Raw genomic sequence first — 13,247 nt, forward strand, 5'->3', positions numbered from 1 at the left:
GGCAGCGCCGCAGCCGGGCCGGGCTCCGGGGCCCGCGCGGGCGGCCCGGCGGGAGGGGGACACGGCCCGAGCGTGACCCACGGGACAGCAGCAGGGAGGAGGCCCCAGCCCAGGACACGCACCTCGGTGCCGCCAAAACCGGCAGCTCCCGGAGAGGCCCCAGCCCCGGGCAGCACCCATCGACTCACAGGCACTGGCAACACCTGCCCCGGGTCTCTCCCTGCTTGCAGTCAGGGGCTCTGCGTTTGGGTCCATCCACCCGTCCCATCTGTGCCCCGCGGCCGGGCAAAGGAGCCGGCTCCTTCCCYGGGCACCAACCAGGGGCGACTCTCCCTCCATCGTGGCCGTGGCAGACGCCTCACCGGGAACACRGGCCGGGTGCCTGGCGAGCTGCCCGCCCTGCCCTGCCCAGTAAGTGCAGCAGAGCCTCCCTAACGCAGCTAATTGCCCGAGCAGTGAAGGCTCCCGGGAACAAAAGGCGAGCAAACAGCCCGGGGCGCTCGCTCGCTACTCTTGCGGCRCCGCACGGCTGGGCAGCGGGCGGGAGGCCGGGCTGCAGCGCCAGCACCGGCCCTGCTCCTGCTCCCTTGGCTGCAGCCTGGTTCTCCGGCCCTCGGGGTGGCAGCAGTCCTGCAGGGATGTGGCAGGGTGGAAATTGGTGCTCATGGTGCTGCCAGGACAGGCACAAGGCCACTTGGACCCGGGGTGTCCCCAGGGGTGTGCCCTGCTTGCCCCCTGAGGTGAAAGGCTTTCCTCCTGGAAACCGCTTTCCTCCTGGAAACTGCTCCGCTTTTCCTGACTGGCCGGGTTAGCCGGTTTCCAAGAGGTGGGAAGCAGAGCCAGGCGCAGGGACCCCGGGCACTGGGGCTCAAGCCGGGCCGCAGGAGCTGAGCTCCCGCACGGCAGCCGGCCCCGCGCGCGGCTCCCCGGCCCGCAGCGCTAGATGGTGCTGCAAGACAGCAAGAGGCGCAGGACGCTCCTGCAGGCGCCACAGCGGCTGGGGACGGCCAAGAGCCACCATGAGGAGAGCCCTTCTGCACAAGAGGCAGGTCCCCAGCCTGCCCAGGAGGGGAGGGGCCACCAGCTGCTCCCCAGAGAGGGGACCGGCCCCCAKGGCTGGCCGGGATGCAGGGGCAGGCAGAACTGCCCAGGGTGTTTGGGGGCACAGAGCTCACTTTCTCCAYGAGCCGGGAAGGGAGCACAGAGACCCATCCGTGTGGACCTGCAGCCTGGAGGTCACTGTTCCTGCAGATTCTCTAGGGGCTGATATGGTTGAGCTTTCACGTCCCCCAGCTGCAGCACCGAAAGGGGTCTCTTCCCTCCCCAGTCTCCCGTTTCCACACCATTCACAGGACCTTCTTGTCTCTGCAGCCAGGGCTCCCACCCAGCACGGGCTCAGTGCTCGAGCAGCCAAGGCAGCAGACAGACCCACTCTCACCAGCCTCCCACGTTTCTCCAGGAGGCACCACAAGCAGCTTTCCAGAGCCCCRTGTGCCCTGAAGCACCAGCACTCACTGCTTCTCTACAAGCCCCTTCCTGTGTCCCACACAGTGAGACTCTGGGGCCCTGCAGAGCAGCCTCAGAGCCTCCCCACCATCCACCCACCCGCAGAAGCCCCCCAGAGCCCCTGCTGGCACCGCGGGGCTCTCCAGCCTGAGCAGCAGGAACCACAGCCCTCCTTAGGGTCTAGCAAAGCTGGGCCTACCCTGCAGCCCTCCTGTCTCTCTGCCCTGGGAAGAGGGAAGCTCAGTTGAGCACCGTGAGGACAGCAGCCACCTGCACGGGGCAGGACATCACCCAAGAGCCAAGCAGGCGGCACGCTCCAGCGCTGGCACCTGAGAGGGACAAAGGATGGAGAGGGAGACCCCACGGAGAGCTAGCAGCGGGACATGGCATCTAGCTGCTTTTCGGACCACAAAGACCTCGTCTTGGCAAGGAACAGCCCAAGCCAAGGGCTGCRACCAGAGCCACCCCTGCCTGGGCAGAGCTCACTCAGCCTTTGGAGAGACAGGACAGGCCCCAAGGCACCAGCCAGGAGTTGGAAACCCCATCTCCCACCTGGGCTCAGCTGGACTTTCCTGCCTGCTCCAGACAGCTCACAGGCAAGCACACAAGTGTCACCCACTAACTAGGTGCTCCTCAGCTCCAGGGCAYGGAGCTAGGATAAGCCAAAGCCTCCAGGGTTCCTCAGCCCACTTGCACGTCTGCTCCCCAGGGCCACCTCACCCGCTGAGCTGGCTGGAGCCCCTTTCTCTCCCCGTCTTTCTCCTGCCAACAGCAACATCCCAGAAGTGTTTCTGCTTTTACGAGTTTGAAGAGTGGTGACTGGAAGGCTGTTTCACTTGTCAGACTCTATGTAGGCCCCGTTCATCCCAGCAGCACCAGCCCATATCTAGTCTGAAGGTGAAGTCTGCKGGGCAGGTTCTCCACCAGCCCCTCAAGGTCCTCCAAACCGCATGGCAGTTGTCGAGACACAACAAGACGGTTTAGCAACGTTTCACTGAGGCTAAGTGAAAACCACAGATGGTGCAGGACGGGACGTGTTTTATCAGCTTGAGCCTCACTTACTACAGACAGGGAGTCAGGATTTGTGCTAATCCAACTCGCCCAAGCCCASTCCAGCTGCCCACAGGCTGTGGGCTCCATCCCATGTACGCAGGCTCAGGAAGGAGAGGCAAGCCAGGTGCTCCAGCTGGTTAYGCTGCTAATGAATGATATCAAGAGTGATATCAAGAGCTCATCAGGATTTCACCTTGGGTGGACCACATGGATGCCATTCTCAGGTCACTCCCTTGTTCAGCCACATATAGGACAACTGTGACGCTCCCGCTGAGGTCAAGGTAGAGAGCACTTGGGACGGGCTCCACTGGGTCACACAAAGAGCAAGAGAGAGAGATGATCACAACCCTCTTGTCACAAGCAAGCCAAGAGAAGTGTCCATCAGCAGACAACACTCCCTGTAATCTCACAGGGCATCCCCAGCAGCCCTCCTGACCCAAGATTGGGAGCTAGCTGGGCAGTCTTCAGGAGTCATCAGCCAGAGTCCACCCCAGAACAGCTCCAGCAGCTCTTAACACCTGCAAGAAGTTTCATCAGAAGCCCAAAATCAGTTGGACACGGTACCAGTCAGGACAAGGCAAGGGCAGAGTCAGCATGAGTAACACTCTGCTCTGCGGGTTGCAGCTGAACCCAATGCTCTCTGAAGAGCAGGGCAAGAAGCCTGTCACACCCTTCCCTGGAAGCACGAGCCCAGGTGCTCCTCATCTCCAGTGCCAGAGCAACCCTCCAGCTGCAGAACCCTCATCACCAGTTCCCAGCAAGCAGCTTCATAATCCTGCAGCAGCACCCTGCCGAGGTCACGTTTCTTCTGAGCATCAGGCTCTGGTCATGAGCTTCTGTAGTCACGTTTCTTCTGAACATCAGGCTCCCCACGTGCTAGCAGGCAATTCCAGGCACAAGGCTGGCTCACACTTGAAGTCACTTGTGACACATCCTCAGCAGGCTCTTCTGCTGGCACAGTTCTTTTAGGCTTTCTCCAGGTGACGGAGATCTCCTCCAATTGACAGGCCTCAGCCCTAGATAACAGCCAAGCATTTCATCRCAGATCCCATCTGCACTTCACATTTACACAGAACACACTTTGCACCTTCAGGGCACCAGCTGATGCAAAGAGCCACCATCTGCATGTGCAGATCCTCCATGGCCTCAATCACAGGAGCTCTCCTGGAGGGCAGTTATTCATGCAGACACCTCAACAGCCACCAGGTACCACAGGAAAGATAAAGCAACTTAAGCAAGTTGCTGCACCCATGAATAGGCTCCATTTACTGAAGGCTTCAAGCTCCTTCATGGACCTCCAACCCAGGTGTAGAGGAGACGGAAGCTCTGTATATCCACAGGGGAGACAGGAGCACACTCCGACCTCGCTGCCTGCAGCGCAGCACCCAGCTGGTCTGTAAGACATCAGCTGAGGTGAGCAGCCAAGAGCCCCTCTGCAGGACACCAAGCCCAGGCTGATGGGCTGGGCACACACATACCCACCCCACACCACCTCARATCACAGCCTGGGCTCCCCTAGCCCTGCCTGGCTTTTATACCCCCTCTCTGGGTGTGGCTGCCCCTGATTGGCCAGGGCTGCTGACAGATGGTGGAGCTGGATTGGCTGGGACTGGCCTCGCTCAGCCTGGGATTGGAGGGCTGCTGCAACAAAGGCTAACGTGGGATTGGCTGGCAGCAAAGACACATGGCAGCACCTGGTTGGTTGGTTGGGGAGCCAGGTGGTGCCTTCAGATTGGCTAGGGCCAGGCAGTGCTCGATTGTGATTGGTGGACAGCAGCAGGCGGGAACAAGGAGGCCTTAGCAGGGGCAGGCCAGGTGGCAGCGCAGGATTGGCCAGGAGGCTGTGCTGCTGTGCGATGATTGGCCGGGGCTGGCAGTGCTGGGGTCGCAGCGTGTGGCATGCACTGAGCTGTGCCCGGGCTCAGCACCCGCGGCAGCCCGGGCTCTCACTGAGGCGCTGGCAGCGCCCCGGGGAGCAGGGTGGGCGCTGCGGGGTGGGCAGGGGGTTCATCCCAAGCCAGCCTCCGTGCGGAGCTTCCTTTGCTCCCAAGTTGTCAATGCGGGGAGAGAGGGGGCAGGAGGAGCCTGTGGATTCCGCCCGGCGCCGTCCCCTCGCAGGCCAAGATGGATCCTGCTCCAGCCCCGGCTCCTAGCGGCACCTCCGGGTTTCCTGGGACGGGCTCTCGCTCCGCAGCGCGAGGGGCAAGGAGGCCACCTCTCCCCAGAGCTGCCTGCCCTGCATGAGGGTGACGCCGGGAGCGCCGTGCCRCCTGCGCGGCCGCGCTGACACGCAGGGCCTGCCCTCACCCGCTCCGCGCTGCGCAAAGCCATTGACGAGCCGCTCACCCCGCTAATTAGCGAGCAGCAGCTTTAACGACGCACTGGGGGACTCCACCGTCCTGCAGGGCCGCGGGACGGCCTCGAGGAGCTAAACCCCGGGGTGCAGGAGGCCGCGGGCCTGGGCGCAGCTGCGAGCGGAGCCCAGTGAGAGCCAAGGGGCCGCCGTGTGGAGACGGTTGCCTGGGCACAGCCGAGCAGCCCCACACGGGCCCGGGGTTGTTGTCCCCCAGTCCCAGGGTTGGTGTCCCCCGGGCCCGGCTGCGTGTGCGCCTCCCGGGCCACATTCCCGGCCTCGGGGACTCGTGTGGGCCGCGGAGCCGGGAAGCGCCTGGTGGCGCCACACGTGTCCCGCTCCCTCCCACGTTTGTGCTGTGGCGCCGGAGCCTCTGCTGCCCAGGGACAACGCGTGGCAGGACAGTGGTGCTTGGYGGAGCTCTGGGCCATAGTCCTGCTGTCGCATCCTTTCGGGAATGTCACGGCAGCCGCCGATCAGACCTGCTGCTGGGCTGTAGCCCCATGCCAAGCACGGCTGCTGGAGGCCYAGGAGCAGGGGGCTCATGGCTGATAAGCTATCAGCTCGCCCCACCATTAAGGACCAGGGCCCAGAGCTGGTTTGACACTGGTACGAATGCAGAGTAAGGGAGCAGGCTGGGCCRGGGATGAGGAGCCTTGAGCCCTTGCAGCAGCGAGTGCGTTAAACCGCAGTTTCTTCTTGTTTTCCTAACAAAAGCCATGCCCAGTATCTGCCACAAGCAGCCAGGACTGAAGTGCGAGCGCGGGAAACGAGAGCATCTGGCAGGGGTGGTCGGAGCGCAGGGCGGCGGGAAAGGGGAACGGCTCGAGCGCCGCTGCGGCCGCGGAGCCCACGCGAGGCCGGGCCCTGCCAAGCCCYGGCAGCGCAGGCCGAGCTATTCACGGCTCCGGCACCCTAGAGGAGGGAGGAGAAATTAGTTGGAGGAGGAAGGCGAGGAGCAAAGCAGCAGAGGTCTAGACCAAGCTACCCTGTTTTAGGTTGGGTATAGGTTGGGTTACAGCATTTAGGTTGGGTTTTGCTCTAGCACGAACCAGCCCTAGTTCTTAGTGCAGTGCCCTCAAGAGCCCCCCTGCTGCCTTGTGTGCGCTCCCCTCTTCAACAGCCCCACTCGGAGCCGGGGGAAGTTCTCCCTCCTACAACCTCCAGCGTTAACTTCAGAAACGCCCAAGCACCTGGGGCACCCAGGGGTGCTCATGCACCCAGGCCACACAGCAGTGTCACCAACCTGTTCCTAGAGAGCCACAGGAGRCAGCAGGCGAGTTTGGGACAGCCGAGGCCAGGCTGCCCTCCCTGCAGCCAGCAGCTCCAGCCTGTGCTATGGGGAACAGCCCCACGCTCCCCCCTGCTGCCCCTCTCACACTCTCTCCATCCAAACCCAAAGCAAGGGAGGAAAGAAAGACGGGGGAGAAAGAAACAAAAAGGAAAACAAATGAAAACGAAAACAAAAAGCAGCAGTTGGGAGGCAGCGTTGTTAGGACAACTCAGCAAAATAAAATTCCGGTTTATTGTTGGACAACATTGTTTCACACATACATCAAACAGGCCAAAAAAAAGAAAAAATAAAAATAAACAGCAACTTCATAGACAGAAAAAAAAAAAGGAAAAAAAAAGAAAAAACTTTTTATCTTTGGCCTTGCCACCTCATACAAACCACAATCTATGGTACAGCTAAAGTACATACACAAAAAAAGTTACTGGAATGCTCAGAATAAGATTGTAATTTTTTTTTTTTTTTTTGCATTTTTGTCTTTTTTTTTTTTTACAAGGTTTTTTTATTCTCCTTTGAGATAATGGTTTGGGCCTGGTCACACCACAAGTAAAGTCAGAAATAGGTAACAAGAGAGATATACACTTCAAAGCCCCCCTTTTGGTCAATCCGAGATCACTTAAAAATGGCGGACCTCCTAACAATATGTACAAAAATATAAAATGTAAATAAAAAATACAAACAAATTCTCCTTTAAAGTACTTTTAAGAAAGAAAGCAGGGCCTTGAAGTTTTGGTGCTTGGGTGGGGAGGGGTCTGTGGGGAAGGGGGGGTTTCTCTCCCCGCTAACGGGCGAATCGTTTCGTGTGTTCGGTCGATGGCAGCGCCGCGCCGGGGGCAGGGGTCGAGGCTTCACTCTACTTGGTGAGGATGACCACGGCAGAGGGGGAGGAAGGGGCGCGTGTCTGCGTGTCTGTGTGGTGGGTGGGGAGGGGAGGGTCCCAGGGGCGAAGAGGATGCGCTGGCCTTTTTTGTTGTTTTCCTCCTTATTTAAAAAAAAATAATAATAATTTGCTGCCTAGTCATCTTCGTCGGTTTTCTGCTTCTTGGGATCGACGTCGTCGTCCTAGGGGGAGAGCAGAGGCGTTAGGGGGAGGCCGGGAGCGGCTGCTGTGCGGGGCTGGGGAGTGGGCGGGATGGACGGGGCTCTGCTCCCGCCACCTCCCTCGCCCAGGGGGCTGGGAATTGCGTCTCCAGGAGGAGGCACCAGCACCCGCAAGCTGTGGGGCGGGTGGTTCCTGCCTGGGGTCCCACATCCTGATACGGACCTGCAGCGTCTCCAGCTCCTCCCCAACACCCAGCAAGTCGGCTCGGGAGGCACCGAGATGCCAGAGAGCTGCCTGGCAAAACTGGGGCCGGCAGAGAAGCCGGGGCCCCCTCAGTGCCCTGGGGACAAGGAGCGTAGGAGCCTCCCGGGCGGCTCGGGGCAGCCGGGCGCCCTGCCCAGGTCCTGCTCCACACGCTGGGCCCGGCAGCTCCCGCACGCCCCGAGTGGCTCCCCGCTAACCAGGCCAGGTATAAATGGAACTGGGCCGTGTCCCGCGGGCCGGGCTCGCAGGTGGCAGCGCACGGCAAGGGCGCTCGGGTCCCTGAGCCCGGCCGGGCACCCACAGCCCCCCCGGGACCCGGCCGCTCCAAGGGCCTCGCGGGCTGCCCACCTCGTCATCCTCAGCTGCCCGTTTGCCCGTGGCTCCCTCGGCTTCGTCATCTTCATCGCCGTCCTCTTCCTCACCTGCAGGGGACCGGTAAAGGAAGAACATGAGGCCTCTGGGGCAGCAGCAAATTAAGTCGCAGAGACTCCAGGAGCAGGTGAGGGCCGCAAAGTGGAGCCGACAGAGAAGGGCCCCCTCTAACAGCAGCTTCTCTCAGCGCTACAAGGTTTTGGCACTGGGCACCTCTCCTCCCACTGAGAGCCCAGGGCAGCATCCAGGTCCCTTTCCAACAGTTTCTTAGCAGGGCAGCCAGTGCTGGAGAAACCAGAGGTTTCAGGGCATCTGCCTGGCTGACCCGATCCACAGTCAGAGGAGGGATAGTCAAAGGGGCCTCCCTTTGGTGTGGAAAGGGGGGATTTAACTCCGCCAAGCCCGGCTCACGGCAYGTTCGTGCATGCAGGCTGCAGACACAGCACACTGCAGGGCCTGCTCCTTCACGGGGCACTGAAATCACATTGCGAGAAAGCAAGAGACGCAGAAAAGAGAAACTCTTTCTAGTAGCTGCTCCGCCTAACTGCTCCAGATTACTTCTGCTTCCCTTCGCAGCTATTAGTCCATCTTTAATGAGTTAAGAGAGCCAGAACGCATTAGTTCTGAGTCAGAACACTTTCTAATTATCAGAACAGCAAACAAACGCTACCAACTTATCTCACCGCAAGAGAGGGGAGGATGAGCGGCGAGCTCTGGGCTTTGACCCACTTTGAGCTCAAATAGGCCAGTGGATCAGAACGACTGAGTGTTTCACATGTGGCCAGTTTTGGGGAGGGCCAGAGGCAAGACCAGAGCCCCGCAGGAACCACCGCTCAGCTGCGAAGCCCCTTGCGTAACAGGGGCCTCTGCTAGAACTTACAGCGTTAAGGCCAGTAAAGCTGGCTTTAAACCACCCCGAGCCACACGTACAGGCAGCCGGGAGGGGGGATTAAGGTCAGCCCATCCTCCCTTGCCTTCCCTTGGGCAGCGCATCCCGGGCGCGACGCGGCCCGCGTGCTGCGCCGGCAGGATTAGCTCCCTGCGGCCAGCGGCGCCCGGGGCCGCCCCGCGCGTCAGGTGACAACACCAAGCTGCTTGGGGGCATTTTTAGTTCTTTGAGCTGCTTTAGGCAAAGCAAGTAATGAGATGGGATGGGGAGAAGGGTGAGAAAAATATATCCCGAGTTCCCCTCTCCTGTCAAACACGGAGGAGGAGCTCATTCCGAGCGCTGCAGAAAGCCGACACGAGCTGCGCTCGCTGTCTTTGCATCTCTGTCCTGCAGCGTCCAGCTTCAGGCACGGATCACCCGGCACGGCCGGGCRGGAGCCGGGGCAGATCCTGGGAAGCTGAAGGCGCGAGGGCCGCCCAGGAGCAGGGCTGGCACTGTGGGACACGGCTCCCTGCGCCCGCACGGCAGTATCCAAGCAACTCCTCCCCACACACAGACACACGGGCAGCCCCTGCGCCACGGGGCACRGAGAGGAAAATTCTTCCTCCCGGGAGAGGGCGGAAGACAGGCAGGTTCAGGGCAGCACACGGCAGCAGCGCTCCCTGTCCTCAGGGATCAAAATCCAGAGGACAAACAGGGCCACRATTCCCAGGCTTTCTAGTGAACCAGTTCCCATCCGAAGGGCACCGAGGATGGCCAGCTGCTAAGGAAAGAGCGGAGCAGCCCGGCTTCCCTGCTCACATTCCTTTCATTCTCTGGTGGAAAAGGTGCTGGTCTAGAGCTCCTTACGTTTGCATCCCTGTCTGCCCTACCCTGTCTCCCAAAACTACTCAACAGGTTAGTAGGTCAGCACTTAACCCAAAATTCACAGGGGATTAACCCAGTAACAGCTAATCGAGGGCCCCAAGTTCACTCAAGCCTAACAATAATGGTTTTCTCCCAGGCTTAATGCACGATAAAAATAAACAATGTTACTCATCCAAGCAGATCTTGGGGGAAAAAAACAACAGTGGGGAGGGCAGAGAAGCAATTTGGCAAGTCACTGCTGGGTTTCTGGTCAGGCTGCCAAAACCTGCTTCCAGGCTGGGTTAGATCAGGAAATGGGAAAGGGAGCGGAGACTTGAGACACTCTGGACAGGCTCATTTTGAGCCTTCGTTGCCTGCTGCAGGTGGGGAGCCAGGGAAAAGCTACAGGTTCCTCTTCCTGCTTCCCCACAGCCTCCATGCAGAGAGAAGGGCCAGGCAGGCGGGATGGGGGTGGATCCGGTGCTCGGGAGCTGAGGGAGCGCGGTGGGACACGGCTGCCCACAGCGACCACCGCAGGAGCCAAGCGCAGGGCTCGGCTGTGCACATGGAGAGGCTAAAGCGCTTGTAGAGCCGCGTGGTGGGGAGGGAAGGGCCTGTCCTTCACCCGCTGGGGCCAGGGCAAGGGCCGATTCCAGCACYAGGGGCGCGAGGAAGCTCCGGAGGAGCCGCCCCGGAGCGGCCGCGAGGGGGAGATGCTGCTCTCGGCTCACAGCAACGTGACGGGAGCGGGGAAACAAGGAAAAGTTACCATCACCCTCTTCCTCCTCGTCCTCTTCCTCGCCACCTTCCTCCTCCTCTTCGTCTACTTCATTGTCAGCCTCCTGCTCTCCGTTTTCCTCGTTCTCCTTGGCAAGACAAAACATCACTTAAAAGGATGCACTGGGGAAGGGAGGAGGGGGAAGAGATGTTCAGCACAAGGGGCTGTCCCCACGTTCCCCTCCTAAAGCAAAACACTGTCCCCAAAGCCCCGCGTCTGCATTTCACTTCCCTTCTGCCTCTGCGCTAGAGAGCCCAAGAAGGAAATATCTCAAGTCAMCAGGAATCTGGGAGCTACAGCTCTGAGCACAAGGCAGACGGCAAAGACTCCTGAGACACGTTAAATTGCTGTAGAACAAATTTCCCCTGCCAGGTTAGGAGCGGGAAACCAACAGGATTTATTTGTATACAATGTGTTTCACTCCTCAGCRGACTGTAACACTGTATCCAGCAGTGTTGTTTTCCCCTCTCTCACTCTTCCCTTCAATTCGCATGCCTGGGAAAGCAGTAGCAGCGCACACGTGATGTGACACGGCTCCTGGAAGGGATCAAGAGATCCAAGGCCAATCCTGCCTTTCTGCACCCATGGAAGCGGCCTGCAGGCTTGGAAGCTTCTGCCGAGCCCGTCACGTCACAGGCTCGAGGGCTCCAACGTGGTGGCAGTGCCACTTGCAAGCGTCCCCTCACACGCAGGGCCAGGAAAGGAGCTCACGGGAAGAGTAACAAGGAGGGGGAATAGGAAGGTGCTGCCTAAGGGCTGCCTCTCCCTGCACATCCAGCAGTACTCACAGCGTTGCCGTTGGCCGGTGCATCTCTGCCATTTTCTGTTTCTTCAACAACTTCCTTCTTCTCTTTTAGATCCTGGAAGGAGCAGAAAAGCAGAGAGTCACTGCAAGCTCAGGCGTTTGGCTCCGTTTGCGTCTCTGGGTTATGGAAGCTGCAGATCGGGTGTGAAATACAGTCCAAGAGAGACCGGGGGCTCCTTCGCTCCACGATTCCATCGCCCCGGCCTGGCTCCTCCCTGGGAACGCCAGCGCGGGGGCAGATCCCGGTCCATGAGCGATGCCAGAGAGCAGCTCCCTAAGGAGAGACGGCTCCATTTCACTCGGAGCTCCCCGGCGCACAGAGGCTCCCTCACGCGCTCGGCAGCAGCAGCACCGGCCGCTTCCCACCCAGCAGCGCCCGAGGGCCACGGGCATCCCCCGCTGCTCCGTGCCCTCGCAGCAGGAACAAATCCCAGGAAACCATTAGCAGAGGCTGCAGTGGCTGCCCTGCCCGAGGAAAACCACACGGCAAGTATTAGATCCTGTGTCTTTGCAGCAGTGGAGACGCCGGGATGCAGCTCAGGGCTGGGAGCRCAACAGGATGGGGCGGGGAAAGACGTCTATTTTTACACTGCTCCAAGCGCYGTGCCCGGCTAGCTGGGCTCAAGCCTCCGCCGCGAGCCGAGCACAACGAGAGCAGCAGCTTCTGCGTTTGTGCTATTGATCGCTGTCAAAGCGCCATGCCAAGCACTCGGCGCACGGGCTGAGAGGATCCAACTTTATGTTCCCGCATAAAGAACACTTGGATTTAACACTGGCATCTCCGCTTGCATCCGCCTCCCCTTCTGTTCCTCCATCAGCAAGTTCCCCCAGCACAAGCAGCCCCAGCCAAGGGGAAAGCAGGGAGGCCCTCCCTTCCCAGGGCCGGTGGGAAGAGCCATGGAGCGGCCGCGACGGCCACCACGAGGTGTCGGAAAGTTTCTGGCAGCTCCCTGCTCGGCCGCATGCCCCGCACGGGCGGCTGGTGTCGCTCCCGCCGAGCCGGGCGCCTTCGTCGAGCACGTGGCCACCTCTGTGCCGCAGGGAGAGGCTCCAGCGGCCACCGCGGCCACCTCTGCGCTGCAGGGAGAGGCTCCAGCGGCCTGCACCGACAGCCCGCGGGGGCAGATGTGCCCGCTCGGCTGCCTCGAGCCCCGCGCGGGTGCCAGGGAGCAGGCAGGCGCACGCGCGGGCACCGTTACTCGCAGCGCCCGCGCTGCCCTGACGGGAGGCTGTCTCTCGAGCAGGTTTTGCTTGGGGTTGTTAAACCTGTTGATCCGATCTCGTCTAGTTAAGCTAGTCCTCTGTGAGCGTGGACTACCACAAAAGCACAAGCTCTCTGGCTCCTGCTGCTCACATACCGATCTCGAGCACCTTCCCGCGCTGCTCAGTCTCACTGTTTTCTGTTGTCACCAACTGCTGCTCCGGGGCCCCCAGAGGCAGCTCGGGAGCATTTAACCCCTCGAGGCCGGTCGCACCGAGTGCCTTGCATCCCACATTCCTGCACGAGGGAACACAGCACAAGCTGTACAGAGCAAGCCYGGCAGTCGGAGTTTCCTCATCTCCCCGAGCCTCGCGCTTGTTTTCCGAACGATCCGTGCACAAAACACGACGACCAATTACTCTGGTCAAGAAACAATCCACTTTGAAGCATTTTGTCTGGACAAAGCTCCGCTCCCGACCCTTCCTGCCCCACTGAGGATACTCTGAGCTTAATTCCAATCAAAACGCCAGGTCACACAGCCTGTGCTAGCAGCTGTGCTGCAAAAAGGACCAGAGCGTCTCCTGTTTGCCAGGACCCGTCCAATGCAAACAGACGGCCGCAAGCAGCGGCCTCTAAACGAGGAATCCATGTAGCAGGACTGCTTTAGCTCCAGCACTTTGACAGAGCCTCTAATTATAGGTGTGGCGAGGCTGTTTGTCCATAAAATAGCAGTGCCGTTTAGTCATCCCCCGGCCGCCCGGGAAGCGCTACCTCGTGCCCCGCGCTGCTCCCGCTGCCAGCCCCGCGACCGCGGCTCGGCTCCCGCACCCCGGGCACGGGCCGGGCC

At 60.3% G+C, this 13,247-nt stretch overlaps 1 protein-coding gene across 1 annotated transcript in view; it reads right to left on the reverse strand.

Moving 5' to 3' along the window:
* Positions 1-6,418: 6,418 nt before the first annotated feature.
* Positions 6,419-13,247, reverse strand: part of PTMA (prothymosin alpha) — a 25,535-nt gene continuing 18,706 nt past the window's right edge. The window contains exons 2-5 of the mRNA XM_026045249.1: positions 11,183-11,282; positions 10,386-10,479; positions 7,858-7,931; positions 6,419-7,265 (exon numbers count right to left, since the gene is read on the reverse strand). Coding sequence (XP_025901034.1) covers positions 7,218-7,265; positions 7,858-7,931; positions 10,386-10,479; positions 11,183-11,282 — 316 coding nt within the window. The 3' untranslated portion in view covers positions 6,419-7,217. The remainder of the gene's footprint in view (positions 7,266-7,857; positions 7,932-10,385; positions 10,480-11,182; positions 11,283-13,247) is intronic.

This window comes from Nothoprocta perdicaria, unplaced genomic scaffold (assembly GCF_003342845.1).
Source record: "Nothoprocta perdicaria isolate Ctin4 unplaced genomic scaffold, notPer1 scaffold_4, whole genome shotgun sequence".
NCBI classification, from domain to species: domain Eukaryota; kingdom Metazoa; phylum Chordata; class Aves; order Tinamiformes; family Tinamidae; genus Nothoprocta; species Nothoprocta perdicaria.